The sequence below is a fragment of the Anopheles coluzzii genome, chromosome X (genome assembly GCF_943734685.1).
Source record: "Anopheles coluzzii chromosome X, AcolN3, whole genome shotgun sequence".
In the NCBI taxonomy this organism is placed as follows: domain Eukaryota; kingdom Metazoa; phylum Arthropoda; class Insecta; order Diptera; family Culicidae; genus Anopheles; species Anopheles coluzzii.
The window spans coordinates 8,067,009-8,085,170 of record NC_064669.1 but is presented as its reverse complement, the minus strand read 5'-3'; the positions used below and the strand labels follow the sequence as shown (position 1 = coordinate 8,085,170).

The window sequence follows — 18,162 nt, the reverse complement described above, 5'->3', positions numbered from 1 at the left end:
ACTGTACCAGCTCAGCTGGTAACACAACCCCGGCGCAACACAACAACACGTGGCGTTGTAGGTATAATAACCTAAGCCAAAAGGGCAGCATGAGTACGGGGAAGTAGCGCGCAAAGGGAGGATAGTTAAAGAGGGCCCTATTAGTGCCGCCCGATCAACACGTCACAACCAGGCATGCCCCGAACGGCACAGACACGTGACATGCGTGCCAATCGAATGCGCCTCGCAGTGCACGCGGGCAGCCATCGCCGGCCCGGAATTTGGGTTAGGTTAGGCAGCGGCAAACGGCCTTGTGATAGAAAAATGGGACCATGGTACAACGCGAAGGGAGCAACAACGACAAAAAGAAGATTCTTCTTGCAATCAACAGACAGAGTAGAGCCGTACAGCGCTTATCTAGCTGCGTGATGAGAGTGTTTTCGGTTCAGACTGATTATCCACACACAAACACGCGCGCTTACACATCGCTTCCGCCGTCCGAATATTCATTCAATTTCGCAGCTGTCTTTTGCGGGGGCTCGGAATGTTTCGGAAACCGTGGCACCCGGCTAGGCATGATGACGGTGCCGAAAATTGCACAAATTGACACCGACTCAAAAAAAAACCCCCCGGACCTCCTAAATCTACAATTATAGCTAAGCATTGTGTGTTTTTTTTTTAAAACGGGGAGACGCGCGCGTAATTTATTGCAACGAACGGGAACGGGCCCCCGCGGGAACGGGGGCACCAGGGTGCGGTTGTTTTGGCGGTGTTTTATTACAATTATCTTTGGGCATTGGTTGAGGATGAGTGTTTCGTGTGCTTGCAACAGTTGCAATAAAGGCTACTCCCCCTCCCCGCTACGTTATGTTTTGAGTGTGAGTGTGTGTGTGTGTGTATTCGATTGTATTGTATTCGATTTCTGTCTTTGTATGCTTTCTATACGGCTATACACACGTCGTTCTACTCGTTCGTTCGAGTTTATTATAAGCAAAGCGCAGGCTCCTCTCTGCCCTTGTTCCCGATATTTCCGCTACAATTCTCTGTCGATCTCTGTGGGTGTGTGTGTGTTTTTGCTATTCATGATTGTTTTTTTTTTTTTTGAATTTCAAATAAAACCAAACCAAAATGTCTATCTCCATATGGCTGGTCCGAACAAAACCAAACTCCGTAATCAAACAGGGTGAAACGCTTCACAAATAGCTGAATGCTTCTGATTCGCAAAACGGGAACTCGATTGCATCCGTGTGGCAGCTAACTACGCTACTACTACGGGCTTACTACAACTACGCCACACGTACACGGAGAACGAATAGAACGCAAACAAAAGCGAGAGAGTAGGAGAGAAAGAGAGTGAGAAAAAAAAAATAACCCTAATCTAAAGGCTTCTTGCCGTCGCCGGAGCTCCCATCGGTGCCGGCCGCTGTCGCCGCCACCGCCTGTAGGTTCCGGTTGCCCGGCAGCGGCTTGAACGGGCGCGGTATCTCCAGCTCGTCCGAGTCCATATCGTTGTCGGAGAGCGAGAGCGAACCGGCCGACCGCATCAGCGGCATGTTGTAGCCCTTCTTCAGCGGCATGCTCGACGGTTCCGACGCGTACCCGTCGTAGTAGTCGTCCTCGCTGGACGAGTAGCCCCGCTCCGGGTACGTTTCCGGCACCTTGCACACGATCTGCGCCAGATCGACGAACGAGTACCTGGAAGCGACAGAAAGAGAGAGAGAGAGAGAGAGAGAGAGAGAGAGAGAGTTAGAAAAGCAGCAGCAAAGCAACGAATCTCCTGCCAAGGACTTACTCATTCAGCGAGTGCGTTGCCTTCTTCGGGATCGGATGCACCGACCACTGGTTGAAGCGTGTCAGCCGCCCGCTCTCCGCCATGCTTTGGAAGTACGCCTTGCCGTGCTCGTACCCGACGTTCTTGATCTCGTCGAAGCTGCCGAACGCCAGCGTCTTGTACTGGTCGATCGGTGGCCGTATGTACTCGCAGTAGTCGCTCTTCTTCACCTCCTACATGCATACATGAGGGACAACAGCATTAGGGCACGATACATTTTGTTTTGTTCGTGGATCGCGTCAAGCGATGTACTGTAGTGGTGGGAGCTCGGAATCGGACCTACCCGATTCCATGTTCGGAATCAATTTCGGAGCTCCGAAGCCGATTCCCGAGTGGCATGCGGGATCGATTCCGAAACTGGAATCAGCTCCGGAATCGCAATTTGCTCCGGTAACAGAATCAGAATTAAGTACAGAATTGGAATTAGCTCCGGAATGAGAATCAGTTCAGTGAATTCAAATAAGTTTCAGTAGCGAAATCAGTCCGGGAATCTCTATGAGAATGAATCGTTTACTAGTTGGATTCTTTGCGACTCTCAATACGTAATATTATTGGATCCAAACGTCTCTTCTTATGGAGATGCCAAAACCGACTCCGATTTCAAAGCCGATTCCGATTTCGGAGCTTATTCCGATTCCGCAGCCGATTTCGATTTTGGAACAGATTCCGGAATCGATTCCGATTCCGAAGCCAGTTCCGGAGCTCAATCCAGAACTAATTACGGAGCCGATTCCGAATTTGCAGTAAAACTTTGAAGCTAGCCGGAATCGATACCGACGCAAACTTCATTTTTCCATCACTGGGGAGCATACCTCGAGCTGGCGCACGCACGACACGTAGGCGAGGCGCGACTGGATGTCCGGCAGGTTTGGCACCTTCACCGGCGAGGTGAACGGGTTCCAGCGCTTGTACAGCAACCACCAGCCGGACAGGTCGTCCCCGTAGTCGGTCAGATCGGTGTCGTCCTGCGAGCCGACGTCGATCGCGATGATATGGGCGGCACCCTGCGCCCGCATTACGTCGGCTAGAGGCGGAAATAGAGAGAGAGAGAGAGAGAAAGAGAGAGGGAAGAAAAAGAAAGCAGAAAGAAAGTACACAACAGCTTCCCCCGGAAAGTGTGCTGACAACAAAAACAACAACAAAAATATATGCTACTTCTATCATCCAGAATCATCTCACCCAGAGCTACCTTCAGATTAATTCGTGTTCGTTATATTACGGAGCACTACTGCTCCTCATCCTACTATCTCTCTCTCTCTCTCTCTCTCTTAGTAGTTGGTTAGTGTTGTGATGTTTTCGTGTTCTGTCATGTGCCTCAGTGTACCAAGTCCCTCTAGCCTTGTGTAATCTTTGTCGTGTTTTTATGTGGTTTTCACACATCACTGCTCAATGAGTCATGAAGCTACGCCCTAGTAGTGGTAAAGGGCAGCCCACCATGATCTTAGTACATTCCCAATAACACCGAACAGCTGCCATAAGGAAGGACCATCGGTAAAGCCCCCCGGGAGAGTGGAATCAAATCGTCGTTGTTGCTACAGCCCAAGCGGGCCCAGCCGACTCTACTTGTAGGACACGACAGCGACCATCTAGAAGCTGATTGACAAATAGTGTGTACTAAGGCCGATGCCGCCTTGCTTACCCCCACTAGACTAACGCCCCAATGTTTGTGCAGTACTTAGGCGGATTCGCTCAAACTAGCTCTACGCTCTATATCTCATACCTAACGCGCACTAATGCTCAAACACACAGTGGTGTGGGACAGGGTGTAAGCAGTTGTGGGGCGGGGGGAATCACCTAGTGAGGACTGCAATAAATGTGTTTGTTTGTGCTTACTGAGTGTACTAGGATACTAAGATTCTTTGATGTCCAACCTACTACACACATCACGAATTGGTTTCGCAAACATAATACGCAAACAAAACACACCAACCAAAAAACAAAATGACTGCTCTGTGTGTGTGTATGTGTGTGTGTGTGTGTGTGTGTGTGTGTGTGTGTGTGTGTGTGTGTGTGTGTGTGTGTGTGTGTGTGTGTGTGTGTGTGTGTGAACAGATAAATACAGGAAGAAAAAAAACAAAACAAAAAAACGAAACTAAAACAAGAGCGGGTTTTTTTTGCAGAAATTTACCTGGCACATTATTAGTATAGCAACCATCTAACAGCAGATGGCCATCGCGTGTATCACAGATAGGGGGGAATATGCCGGCTACTGACATACTGGCACGTGCATAACGCCACAGATCGCCTGTGATTGGTTGGGAGGTTGTTGTTGTTGTTTTTTTTTTTTTTTTGGTTGATAAATAACGACACAACAAACGTTTAGCAAATACGAACAGAACACAACAAAAAGAAGAAGAAAAAAAAAACTATCACGTTGAAAGGAGGCAGGGCAGGGAGGTGGGAGATAAATAGCAACAAAACAAAAGAAAACAAAATGGCAATAAAGGGGCGCCCCCAGCAGCAAATGGAAGGGCAGCGACGGGTTCTTAGCAGATGGGACACACTTAAACCTTGTCGGCAAATTCCAATTGAGGGATGCAAACAGCGTCACAGTGGGAAAGAAGGTGGAAAAAGAGAAGGAAGCAAATCGGGGAAGGAGGGAGGCAGGGTGCGGAATGGAAATAAGGGAAAAGGTGTAATGGTGCATGGTGCTGTAACTTAAGGTAAGCGCGCGCGCGCGCGCGTTTAAGAGTAAACAAAAGGCTTTACTTTTTTGCTTGCTTTTGGGAAAGCTTTTACGGGTTACAGTTCCCCTGTTTCCGAGTCGTTTTACAAAAGGTGGTGCAAAACTGGATGAGGGAGGTGTGTGTGTGCGCGCGACACAAGGACAAAAGGGAAACAAGGGCGAAAACGGCAAATATGGCGCTAAAGTAATGCACTAAAAAACACCAATACAATGGAAATATGGAGGAAAGGGGTGATGGGGTGGAAGCAAGGGGTGTATGGAAGGGCGTGATAACATAAAGGATGATCACACGAACCCCCACAATAAGCAAAAGGACGCACATCTCTCCCTCTTTTCTTTTTGGGCAGCAATGAAGTATAAATGGATAACCGATTGGAATGGGGATGTAAAGAAAGTACAGCAATACAGAAAACTAGTGTGTATTTGTATGTGTGTGTGGTGTTTGTTTGTGTGTTGAGGATAATGTGTGTGTTTGAATCTTAAAATGTGTGAATCAGTCGATCGGGCAGGCAGCAGGAAAAAGCGTAAATGTACTTCCAATCACTCTTCGAAAGAGATTCGAACCCACGACGTGACACCCAGCAGCTTCGCACGGTAGCACAGGGATATTACCCCATCATCAGCATGCGTGTGTTGTTTGCCAATATGAATTACGGATCGTATTGTAAAGTATTAATGCCAGTTAATGTACACAGCATGGCGTTTGATGTTCACACGTGTGGTCCCACATCAAATATTTTAAAAAAGGTTATTTGACCTGTGTTTTACAGCAAATGCGTGTGCTGGTTGTGCGCATTTTGCAATTATATAAAAAAAAATTGCGGTCATTTATAGTGTTTCACACATATCACACCCACACTCTGCTGCCGGTGCGTTTTCGTGACTTTTCGTTTTTGTTTTTTCGTTGTGTGATGATTGCTGGATGATTGCGAAACACCCCGGTGTATGAGTGTGTGTGTATGTGTGATGTGGCTTGACATCAAAGAAGTAAGAAAGTTAGTGCGTTGTCATTCGTGTGTCAACGAGAGAGAGAGAGAGAGAGATAGAACGAGGGAGGGAATGCCTAATTGTCCTGCTTGCGTTACCCTAAACTGTTTGTTGCGCTTAAAGGTGCATGTAGTAATCGTCAGCATTTTATATACTACTGCTAATAAGGTTAATAACGGGGTTGTTTCGGGGTTGTTGTTTGTTTTTATATGGCGTCCAATCATGTGGCTTGCGATAACTTGCCGCAACGTAACAGCATCCCAAAAGGTGACAAAATGGCACGTCATTCGATGATGTTGTTGTTGATAACTTCTTTTCACCTCTTTCAGAGTACTCTCGAGTGTTTAAAAAAAGATAACGTTCGCTGTAACCTACTGTTATGTGTTTCTTTTTGAGGGATCCTCTCTGCTCCTCTCTCAGTCTCTTTCTCTCCCTCCATCTCTCTCTCTCTCTCTCGCTATCCCTCTGTCAATGTTTACAATGTGTATATCCTAAGGCGTCACTTTTCTACTACCAAACCCTGCCAAACACGCGCGTTCGTCGCGTTTGTGGCGCTGTTCTTCTTCTTCTTCTTATTCTTCGCTAATTGAAAATAATACCCTAAAACAAAACACTTTCCACAGCAGTACCACTCAAACTCACGGAGCGATGGGAGGAAATGATGGTTTACACATTCAATACGACAACAGTGCTACTGAAAGTAAACGCATACAACAAAACACACAGACACAGAGAGGGAGAGAGAGAAAGAGAGACAGAGAGAGAGAACGGTTTAATTACCTGGGAGGTTATTGACGTACCCACCGTCCAGCAGTAGGTGACCATCGGTTGGATCGCACAACGGTGGCATGTACCCGCTCAGCGACATCGAGGAACGAACGTAACGCCACGTGGAACCTGTGTTTGGTGCGTATTTTTAGAGCTTTAGTAAACCCGATGGGGTGAGAGGTAGTGGTTTTGCCCGTGCGACAGTAGCTGTACAAGTGGGGCCACTGCACAGCGGCGGTGCCGTAGCGGTGCGGTGCCGGAGTTCAGATCGCGAACTCCCAAAAGCGAACGGCGGCGGCTGAACCGCACTTTCTTTGCATTTTTCAATTTAAAAAAAAAAAAGCATACTGTTCCCTACGCGGCAGTGCAACGGATCAGTATCGCCTGCGCAAGGTGTATTCCGAAAAAGTACTATTTTCTTTGCTTTCGTTTTCAGTCTCAAATTTAGATGACACGCGAGATGGCTAGGTAGGTTACAAGAGAAAAGTCACGCTATGTGCGGAAGGGTAAGAAACAAATGAGAAGCACGACGCCCCGTTCTGCTGCCACCACTACGGCGTGACAGCTGAGCTAAGCTGTGGTCGACCCGGTTTGACAGATGCTAGTAGTGAGAGGGGTGTTAGTAGTAGATATAGAATTGAAAACAACAACCAAAAACATAAAAAAAAACCAAAAAGGGTAGCAACACGGTCGTAGAGCGTAGTGAATACGTTTTTGTAATGCATGCACGTTACCAACAACCAACGTCGCGTCGCGTTTGATCGTTTTATCCTTCATTTTGCCGAAAGATAAGAGTGAGAGTGAGAGAGAGAGAGAGAGAGAGCGGGGGAGATAGAAAAGTACAGGACAGAAAAGCGCGCGCGCACGAAAGAGACAGAAAAGAGAGTGTGCGGAAACCGAGGGTGTCTGGGTTGGAGGAAGGGGAAAGTGTGGAAGGGCTGTTGCCCGGCCCAATGCGAAATGCGGAAGAGAGGACCTGGAGGGATGTTTTTTTGTGTTTGCTGATTGATATTGACGTAGGTACAGCGAAACAGGAAGTAAAAGAGAGAGAGAGAGAGAGAGAGAGAGAGAGAGAGAGAGAGAGAGAGAGAGAGAGAGAGAGGGAAAGAGAGAGAGCAAAAGAGAGAGAGAGCGAAAGAGAGAGGGGGAGAGAGAGAGAACGCGAGAGAGAGAGCGAGAGAGAAAGAGAGCGAAAGAGAGAGAGGAGGATAGAGAAGAGAAACAGCGAGAGATAGAGAGACAAAGCAAGAGGGAGAGAAAAGAGGAGAGAGATAAAAAGAGAGGGGAGAGAGATAGACATATAGATAGAAAGAGAGAGAGCGAAAGAGAGAGAAAGAGCATAGAAAGAGAGAGAGAAAGAGGATAGAAAAAGAGAAAGAGAGAGAGAGAGAGAAAGAGGATAGAAAAAGAGAAAGAGAGAGAGAGAGAGAATAGAGAAAGAGAGAGAGAGAGCGAGAGAATAGAGAAAGAGAGAGAGAGAGTGAGCGAGAGAATAAAGAAAGAGAAAGAGAGAGATAAAGAGAGGGGGAGGAGAGATATAGAGATAGAGAAAGAGAGAAAGAGAGAAAAGAGAAAGAAAGAGAAGAATGTCATCCTCTCTTTCATGAAAATTTTGGGCACGACAAACCAACGAAACCAACGGGGGGGGGGGGGGGGGGGGGGGGAGGGGGTAAGAAGAACGAAAAAAAAAAGAGGTAAGCACCGACAATGGTTTGAGCCCATCATCCGGCCATCATCCACCCCTAACCCGCGCACCCATGAAACTTCAACCGCCATTATTTGCCCCGCACTGCGTACTGTCGCGCCTGCTTTGGCAATGAAGGGGAGGGGAGCAGGAGGGGAAGGCACGGAAAGTGCGGAAAGGCGCTACATTACCGTGCGTGTGCACCCGGGCACAGCTGGCGGAGATGTCGGTGGTAAGGGTGAAGTACGGGATCCACAGGTCCTCGATGCAGATGTCGCCGAACGTGCCGCGAATCGTTTGGTTAAAGTGGCGCCCGGAAAACATGGACGTGATCGGGTAGGTCAGATCGCGCAGCTGCCTGCTCCATTGGGTCATTTTCTGCGAATCAAGCGAACGAATAAAGGTCAGCCATTTGCGTGGAGCATCCCGTTGCGGGAATGTTACCACCTACCGTGCACCATTCGCGGGCCTTCTGCGTCATGGTGGTAATGTTCTTCTCCATGCACCAGAGCGCACCCATGAACGCGCCGATGCTCACACCGCCCACCATGTCGATCGGGATGCCCGCCTCCTGGATCGCCTTCAGCATGCCGACGTGGGCGGCACCGCGGGCACCGCCGCCGCCGAGCACCAGGCCGACCGAGTTGCCGGTGAGCCACCGGGCCAGGCGGGAGAAATCACAATGGATGTACGGTTCGTTCTTCATTATACGCTCGTACAGCTCAGCCTAAAATGAGCGAGAAAGAGGGGGTATAATGAGCGAAAAAGCGAGAAGCCATTTCGAACGCAATTGCCGGACGCACGATTTTGTTCTGACTGCGGCGGGTGAACATGCGCTTCGGGCACTGGATGTGATGGTGGCGCGACACCCACGCCCGCATGTTCAGCCAGCCGATCGTGTTGCTCGGGCAGCTGCTGGCCTCCTCCGGGTGCAGCAGCACCAGCTCCTTGGCCGTGCGGATCGCCAGCCGGTCGATCTCCTTCTCCAGCTTGCCCATCACCGGCGACCGGTCGCCGAAGCCGACGATCAGTATGACGTCCGCCTGGCGCAGGCAGCGCTGCGTCCACAGCCCGAACGAGTTGTCGCACTGGTAGAGCGTGATGTTGTGCCGGTCCTCCTGCTGGCCGAGCCAGCTCGTCAGCCGGTACTCGTTCGGCGGCTCCATGATGGCGGCCCCGAGCGCCTTCCGCACGATCTCGGACGTCAGGCGCACGGTTGAGCCGATCGTGCTGAGCGAATGGTACAGCTCGTAGGTGAACGGGGACAGCGGCACGTCGTCGCTCACCGCGACGATCGCGACGGTCGAGTAGCGGTGCTGGATCTGCTGGTTCGTGTCGAACGACACGGACGTGAACGAGCTGGTCGAGATCGGGCGCGACCGCATCGAGCCGAGGATGCGGTGGCTGAGCAGGCTGATCAGCTGCGTCACCACGATCGGGTACTTGAACTTGATCGCGTTGAACAGCCCCTCCGGCAGCTTGGCCAGCTCGGAGTCGCGCACCGCCATCACCGTGGTGGTGCGGGGCGTTTCCGTGATCATCTCGATGATGCCGATCAGGTCGCCCTTGCCGTACTCGCCCACGATCTCCTTCTTGCCGTTCGCGTGCGTCGTCACCGAGCGCAGCCGCCCGTTCAGCACGATGTAGGTGGAGTCGCTCGTTTCCTCCTGCCGGTACACCGCCCGCCCCGACTCGATGAAGTTCCAGTCGAGCGCAAAGTCGCACTGGCGCACCAGGGGCGACAGCCGCTTCACCACGCTGTTCGCGATGTCGAGCACTACGGCCGGCCGTTCGCGCATTATTCTTGCAGATTGAAAAGAAGAAGAAAAATGTGCGTTAGTGAGATTCACAGTATTTTTTTTAACGATATTTCAAAACATTGCTTTGGAAGGAATAATAGGGAGATATTGAATCGAAAAATATTCTAAAAACGGATGTAAATCATTTAATTGTAGAATTTACATTTAAATGTCTCCAGAAAACACATTATCTCTTCGTAATGTTTAGAAACGATTTGAAAAAAAAAATATATTGTCTATTCATTTTTTTGATTGGTTTGAACTATAAAAAAACGACAACGAATGTCGTTGCGGAATGAAAATTACATCTAGCTAAGGAAACCAAATGATAGGTTCCCATTTCCTCCTAACTCCTAAACGCCACACCGGCTCAATCAAGGGAAATTCTTAACGCACTGTTGCCTTAATAAAATGTCTTCTAGGGAATACAGTAGAGCCCCTCATCATAACGAGTTTAATCCTCATTCGTCAGTGACTCATTCGTTATACGAAAAAAATCGTTATGCGGGGGGATCTTTTCCACGTAATTTGAATGAATGGTGAAATAATTGGTTCCAGAATCGCCATGGTAGACATTTCCAGCTAGACTTTTATTAGGATAAACTAGTTAAATCACAATTGTAAATTTGTTACGACAAACTTGCTTCAGAACAAAAACAAGGTCATTACAGATTTCGATCATTTTGTTGGCCTGAAATCTACCAACACCTTTGCATACCACATATGTAGTTGTATGAAATTCCAGCAAGTGGCACCAATTGGCAGGATAAACTCTCGCCTCCATGAGCAAGTAGATCCAGTAAAGTAAAAAGGCAAACAAAGCTGTGCCTCACACAATGAAACGACACTTTTCCTCCTGGCAATAGTTTTGTATTGAAAGATTGACTATTGTTTCGAAGCTCTCATTTCTCTGAGATTTTATCTTAACAATCATTTAAACCCTATTCCAGGCAACCGAGCAGCCAAATCGACTTTGCTTGCTTATTTACCCGATGGTAGGAATCCGATTGACCTTAACACTTTGAGCTTGTGTTTTTGTGTATGTTTCCCGGGGTGCCAAGCACTTTTTGTTTACATGTTTTACGGCTATCATATGTGATTGGTTTGAAAACTCATTTTTTAACGAAAATTTATGTGGCTACACTACATTGATCGAAGCAATTGTTATTTTGCATTTATATTCTCGGTTTTCGACATTTTTTTGGATAACAATGAATTATTCTATAAAAAAAAGTAAAAATAAAATTTCCCAAATTTCCCTGTTACAAGATATAAAGATTTAAAATCAATTATTCCTGGCTATCATATATGATAGCGATGGCACCCTAGGAAACATAACTAGCCATCTTATGTGATGGCCATGGCACCCAAATTGTGAAAGGAGTTTCCAACTAAATAAAAACCGTCACATTATGACCCGTCCTGGCAGAAAGACGTCAACATTAAATAACGTTCACACACAATGCTTAAATTCAGTCTTTTTTCAATATATATTCAATTTAACGTAACAACTGAGATGACTTTATGATGTTTTGCATTTGTCGCAATCATGCATTTTATGAAATTATGATAACAGGTGTGCTGTAACGGGTTTTATTTAAATAAAAACTCCTTCATCTTTTAAATTACTTATTGAAAAACCATTCAAAAATGTGTTTCACGTATAATATCCTTAACCCCCTTAGAGCCATTTGCTGTGAAAACTGTGTAAAGTACTGATGAACATGTTTTTTAAGTCTTGTACTTTTTTTTCAAAAATATCTTGTCTTTGAAAAGCTATAACATAAAAACGATTAGGAGTTTAAACGATGTATGTACAGTTATAGAAACTAGATAAGTTATGTTAATTTTCATCAGAATAATGCATCGTAATTAGATTACGTACTTCAAAGTTATAAGCCTCCTAAATCGCTGGCTACCCTGTTAGCCTGGTTGCCTTGAATATGATATTTTTTTGGTTGCCAATGACAGAACCACTTGGAGGAGTTTCGTACAACTAACAAGTGTATTGTAGATTTGTTGCCATTGAATTTATCAAAATATTTCGTGAATTAATTCGTGCTAAATAATATTTACTACAAACAAATTTAAAATTTTAATAAAACTAGCTAAAAAAAACTCTAGTAGGAAATGTCTAGCAGCTGAACGAAACCTCTTACTAGACACAAACAAAATTGTTCCTCTTACAGGGTTTTCCAGGGGTTCTCATAGTTGTGGGACACTTCCTTGACTCTTTCATATGGGAAGTGAACTTCATATGATAGAAATTGGACTTTATGGTACCTTGTTTGTTCCAATTGGATTTGACCAACAAGTGTACTGTTGAGTCCAATTCCAATTACATGCAATTACGTTTCACTTAAGAAAGAGTCAATAAAATGTACCACAGCTATGAGAACTCCTGAAAAACCCTGTATTGCAGAGCAAGCATCATGCGGATGAACCTGTGGCTCAACGCGCGTACAATAATGTGTACAACCCCAAATACTAAACCTGTTGACCGTTTTTCCAATAAAATGGTTAAATAATAAAGACCAAGCAATAGTGAACTACAATCATCTACCCTTCTATGAGTATTATGAAGACTTTTTCCATTGTGTTAGATGCATATATGCATCACACTTGCAGTCCTGGAACCAATTATTCCATTTTGCATACACATTATATGAACAATAAAGTCTCCCGCACGACGAGTCGTTCGCGCGTAACACATAACTACACACATACCTGTAGATGACATCCTTGTTGAGCAGCCCGACGCGCGAATTGTGCTTGGCCCGGATCGTGTACAGGCTGCACTCGCCGGTCAGTACCGCCAGCCCACCGACCACGTCGCCCGGATAGATGGTGACGGTGTGATTGTCCATCTTCTCGCCGCCCGCCTTGCTAGCGTCCTGCGCGATCGGGCCACTCTGCGGGCACTGGGTAAGCGTGAGCCCACCGGCGATCACGAAAATTAACATCACGTCCTAAAATATCCCAACAATTACCCACAATTAAATCGTTATAAAAACGGGAAACGAACAAGAAGTGTTCTGTTACAAGTTTTGTAGCAAAACAGCACTCACATCGAGCACGCCCTGATGCACGAGCGTGGTGCCCGGCGACACCTCCTTGATCAGTATGCTTTCCTCGATCGTCTGCTTGAACGTGTCGGGCAGATCGAGCTCCTGCATGAAGCCGTCGACCGCGTGCGCCTTCAGCACCGCGTGATCGATCGGTTCGATCGGCAGGGCGGACGTGCGCCGGCCCACGTTGTGCGTCCCCTCGGACAGGTCGACCAGCATGTCCGGTCGGATTTCGCCCACGAGCGAGTGGGGCACGGGATGGACCTGGTCGGAGGGCACGCGCCGATGCCCCGGGCTGCCCTTCGTGGCCGGTGCGATCGGTAGCTTTTTGCGCTGCGATGAGCACTGCAAGGGGCGATGCGGGAGAAGCGTTTGTTAGCAATGAAATAGAAAAGTAGGACCAATGCCGATGCGATGCGGCCAATTCATTCACCTGGATGTACTCCGTGCTCAGCCCCAGGTAGTTGTGCAGTGCGGTAATGGTGACGCGCTGTAACCGCACCATGATGACCTGTATCACGCGCACCAGCAGGTCCGGACACTCGCCAAACACCTGCTGGAAGGCGAACATGGGCAGCCGGATCACCTGCGAGTTTTCCATCGCCCGTGCCGTCACCGTTTTGTACGTGCTCGCGTTGCCCTGCAAATGATAAACTTGTTAACACACTTCGCAATGTGCCCGCTGGCGCCGTTACCGCCATTCGCTACCTACCACCAGCACGTCGATGAAGCTGAGCAGCGAGGTGACCGATTCACCCTGCCGCACCACCTTCAGCGTGATCGAGCTGCCGTCCGGATTGTTGAGAAACACGTTCACCTGCCCGGTCTGCACGATGAACACGCTGTCGTCCGGGTCGCCCACCTTGATGAGGCTTTCGCCCGCGATCAGGTTGATGATTTCCGTGTGCTTGCACAGCTTCAGAAAGACCGGCTTCTCGAAGTGGCCAAAGATGCGGATCGACTGCAGCATGTAGAGGGCGTCGGGCGGCACACGATCGTTACCGTCGGACGCGACCTCCAGGTACTCGGCCGGCGGCTCTATCACCAGCAGCTGCGTCGGCGTCACGTCCTTGCGCAGCAGCAACCGCTTGGCGAACCGCATCACCGCCCGCCGCTTCCGGCCCTGGCCCCCGTACGCCTGGCCCGAGATTGACTTTACCTTGCGCAGCATCCGGCGCCCGTAAAACATCATCTTGTCGCGCTTGCGGAACCGCATGTGGGACGCGTACTGGTGCTGCAGCTGCATCTTCTCCTCCAGCTCTGGATTAAGGGGGAGGGGGGAGCAAAAAAAGAAAAAAGATGCATCAGCATTCGCTGCCTGTTGCAACTGGGCCCCGTGCCGTTGCTTGCTTACTTCGCAGATGCTTCCGGCGCCACACGTAGACGGTGGCGATGATGGCAAACAAGGCCACCAGCAGCTTGATGGCCCACGACAGCTGGAAGCACAGAGCAAAAAAAGGGAAAAATGTGTAAGTGCCAGCACAGTAGTGATGGGAAAAATGAAGTTTTCCTCGGAATCGATATCGGCGGAATTGATATAATTTTCGGAATTGATTCCGAAATCGGCTCCGGTTTTGGTTCCGGAATCGGCTCCAGAATCGTAATCTACTCCGGAGTCGGTTTAGGCATCTCCATTAGTGGTGGGAGCTCGGAATCGGACTTACCTGATTCCGAATCCGTGTTCGGAATCAATTCCGGAGCCGATTCCTATGCTGGAATCGATTCCGATTCTGGAGCCGATACTGGGGCCGATTCTGGAGTCAATTCCGGAGCTAACTCCAGAATCGATTCTAGAATCAGAATTGGCTCCGGAATCGGAATCGACCTAGGGAATCGTAATTTGCTCCGGTAATGGAATGAGATTAAGTTCTTAAATTGGAATGAAGATTCAGAAGCGCAATCAGTCCGGCAATAAGTAAGACGCAAAAGCCTATTCTCATGGAGATGCCGAAACCGACTCCGATTTCAAAGCCGATTCTGATTTCGGAGCATAAACGTTCATTCGAATTCGAATTGTTTGACATGATTCCAATATTATGCAGTTTCATTCGACTACCGTTCGAGTGTCGTGATTAGGCGGTATGATTCCGGAACCATTTCCAGAACCGATTCCGGATACTGATGCCGGACCTACTATCCGGAATCGATTCCACCTAACTTCGGAGCTATCCAGAATCAATTCCGACGAAAACTTCATTGTTCCCATCACTAATCTCCATAAGAAGAGACGTTTGGATCCAATGATGATGCGTATTGATAGCCGCAAACAATCCAAAATTACTTTTATTATTCTCAATGGAGATTCCAGGAGTGATTTCGCCGTTGAAACTTCTTATTTCAATTCAACAACTGATTCTTATCTCCGAGCTGATTCCAATTCTGGGGTCAATTCTGATTCCATTACCGGAACAAACTGCGATCCCCAGTTCGATTAGGATTCCGGAGCCGATTCCGTATTCCGGAACCTATTCCGATTCCAGAATCGATCCTAGATTCAACTCCGGAATCGTCTTCGCTATTGATTCCGAACACGAAATCGGAATCGGGTAGGTCCGATTCCGAACTCCCACCACTACAGCACAGGCGGGGACGGGTCAAGCCGGGTCACCCGCATATACTTACGTGCAAGTCTTCCGTGTTGATGGTGTACCAAGAATCTTTCAGCATAGTTCCATAGTCGGCGTACGACTTCTTCACCAGCCCTGCGATGTCCATTTTTGCTAGAAACGGAGGGTAAAACAATTGAAGAAGTTTGTTCAAGCCGCCGCACCTACTTTCCCGGTCCCGCATCCGAACTGGTCAAACCCGCTCCGTCCCTTACCATAGTACGATGCACCGCCACGGCAAAATCACGCGCACACACCCGGGGGAAAGCAATCCTTTCTCTGGTTGCTCAATATACACGTCAAATCTAAACTAAAATCACCGTCAGTACCGTCGCAATCGGCGTTCAATCGGGACTGGCATCGCAATTGGTGCAACTCTGCTCAACCTCCGCGCCCCCAACGGCTTCGATTGATCAGTGGACGGTGGTGTCGGCCACAAAGATCGCCTGCTATGTGTTTTACGTGTTACAGAAATGCAGCCCGATGTTGTTGACAGACACATACTGTGGAGGGAAGGCAGGGGGGGGGATGGGATAAAAGGGAAGAATGAAAGAATGGTAGAAAAAAGGCAAGCAAAAGGCGAAGGGAGTGTGCATGAGTGTGTGTGAGTGTGTATACACAAAAAGAAACAATAACTAACACGCACGCACATCCCCCCGCTTACCACCCGAATAGCTGGCACACTGTCAAGCTGTATACCAAAACTTACTGCGAATATGCGGGGCTGCAACAAATTTCCGGGAAATGGAAACGTTCCCGTCTCCGGCTACTGTCGGACGGTGAACTTTCCTCTTTTGATGTGTTCTATCGTGGGGTTGATAGAGTTTTGATTTTTTTTTTATTTAGTTTCACACTCCCGTACCGTCTATCCGTCCGTCCTGTGCACGGGCAGGGAAAAGGGGAATTTGCCTACAGAAATTGTATGTTTTTAATTCGCACTGAGACATTGGCACTGGCTGGCCTTGTAGCCTTTGTTTTGCTCCAACTGTCAACGAGCGCGCAGCGATGTGAATGTGCATCAGAGTGACCAGAAATGTCCATTTACCTGTAATCCTACCGACTTTTGATATGCCCACCGAAACACAGCCGGGACCCCTAAAACTACCGATTTTTTTTTATTGTTTCTATCGAAATCCCAGATTTTTTAAAATACTAATCGAAACACCATCAAATAATTTCACCGTTCATTTTATACATTAAACTCCTTTATTTCTATTCAGGAGGAACGGCTTTGCCGTTTTGATTGATTAAACTCCATATGAAGAAATTGAAATATCTAGCGACAAAAACAAAATGTTTAACAGTGACACCTAAGGCTCCCAAGCGCCACAGATTAAGCTTAAACGACTGGAACATTGAATATCCATAGAAAAAAATGAAAGCTCCACAGCTTCATTGGTTTGATCAATAGATGGCGTATTAAAACTGATTATTATATTGCTATCCTTTTCTTGCAATGTGTTTCTTGCAACCTATATAGCCTTCTTAACTTTCCGAGCAAAAATCTATATGAATGGTCGTGTGGTCAGATACGTGGGTACCGACATCAACGACCATTACTCAAATCTCACTTGCTTCAGTACTGGTGGTTTCCATTAGAGTTTACCCAAGTGCCACAAATCCACTAAACGACCACTAAACGGCTTCTAAACGACTCAAGCACTCTACCTATACGGAATTTAGATAAAGCGTTTAGTGATCGTTTAGTGGATTTGTGGCACTTGAGAAATCTTCAAAAAAAACATTTTTTCAGTACTTTACAAAATTTTCACAGCCAAATGGCTCCAGTAGTTTTGCTCTTACCGAAACCACCAAATAATCTAGTCACACTGATGTGCATAACCGTGTAGGGCCGATTTATACAGACGAGTTGAAGTTACAACCCCGTTCGCATCGCAGCGCACGGTGGAACCGTTTGAGCAAAGTAGCTGGACAAAATCGTTTATTAAAAAGTTTTTTAATTATTTTTTTATTGATTATACTCATATAACGGCCGAGGTACATTGTCCGTACTCGCTAGTGTAATTTAGATTTTCACTAGCGCATCTTGCGGTGGCTGACCGAAGTATTTTGCCAAACAATTTGGAGCCGTTCCAGAAAATAAGTTATTTTTCCATGTTTTTTTTTCTTAAACTGGACTACAAAAGGTATTTATTTGATAGATAATTACATGTATAAATATGTAATTGAAAAATACAACACAAACAAGTATTTCAGCCATTTTCGCGTCAAAAAACGGTGAAAAAACTACTTAAATTTGATATCCGGCATGAACATTCCCTCGATGACCAAAAAAAGCTACCACCAGCCGCCGCCAGATGCGCTAGTGAAAATCGAAGCAGGAAGTCACCCTATCAATGAGAGTCGTGGTTTGATGGGAAGCGTAGGGACAGGCGCCGGATCAACCGCCGCATGGGCCATGGTGTCCGGATGTGGTACAGGTACAGGAAAATGAACCGGACATGGAGCGGGCACTGGAACAGGCACGGTTTTGTAAAGCGGGCGGAGTGAAGCAAGGCACAGTGGACCCTGTTAAGACTTCACGTTCGAGTGTTGATACTTACCTCGTGTAGGTGACCCGAAATGAATCCTGGAAGTCTGAGGTTGGTTCAATCGGTTGTTTTGATGGATGAGCTCGATGACAACTGTGTCTACGTATGTCCTCGGCATTTTGTGTTGCCGAGTTTTGGTTCAAATATTTATTTAACTGATATATCAGTTTTAAATGGTACTGATTTTCGGCTACTGGGATTT

At 47.4% G+C, this 18,162-nt stretch overlaps 1 protein-coding gene across 3 annotated transcripts; it reads right to left on the bottom strand.

Annotated features, from left to right (window-relative positions):
• Positions 1 to 679: 679 nt before the first annotated feature.
• On the bottom strand, positions 680 to 16,486 carry LOC120957683 (neuropathy target esterase sws). Of its 3 annotated transcripts, XM_040380005.2 has the most exons (16): positions 16,118 to 16,486; positions 15,624 to 15,911; positions 15,425 to 15,522; positions 14,157 to 14,238; positions 13,515 to 14,062; positions 13,236 to 13,442; positions 12,803 to 13,147; positions 12,462 to 12,703; positions 8,739 to 9,738; positions 8,387 to 8,662; positions 8,127 to 8,313; positions 6,264 to 6,380; positions 3,939 to 4,055; positions 2,623 to 2,834; positions 1,772 to 1,983; positions 680 to 1,674 (listed from the first exon to the last, which is right to left on the bottom strand). In XM_040380005.2, exons 3-16 carry the CDS (start codon positions 15,515 to 15,517, stop codon positions 1,353 to 1,355), a joined length of 3,960 nt encoding a protein of 1,319 aa, XP_040235939.1. In that variant the 5' UTR covers positions 15,518 to 15,522; positions 15,624 to 15,911; positions 16,118 to 16,486; the 3' UTR covers positions 680 to 1,352. The 3 variants fall into 3 exon arrangements, with proteins under 3 accessions (XP_040235939.1, XP_040235955.1, XP_040235947.1); XM_040380021.2 differs by lacking the exon at positions 6,264 to 6,380; XM_040380013.2 differs by lacking the exon at positions 3,939 to 4,055 and having other exon boundaries at positions 16,118 to 16,484.
• Positions 16,487 to 18,162: the final 1,676 nt, after the last annotated feature.

Bases quoted from the DNA above. Each gene is read 5' to 3' on its own strand.
- LOC120957683 (XM_040380005.2), bottom strand. From the start codon at position 15,517: ATGGACATCGCAGGGCTGGTGAAGAAGTCGTACGCCGACTATGGAACT. The intron at 14,063-14,156 runs GTAAGCAAGCAA...CCCTTAATCCAG, and splicing joins GCGCCGGAAGCATCTGCGAA to AGCTGGAGGAGAAGATGCAG. The intron at 4,056-6,263 runs GTAATTAAACCG...AACCAATCACAG, and splicing joins GTACGTCAATAACCTCCCAG to GCGATCTGTGGCGTTATGCA.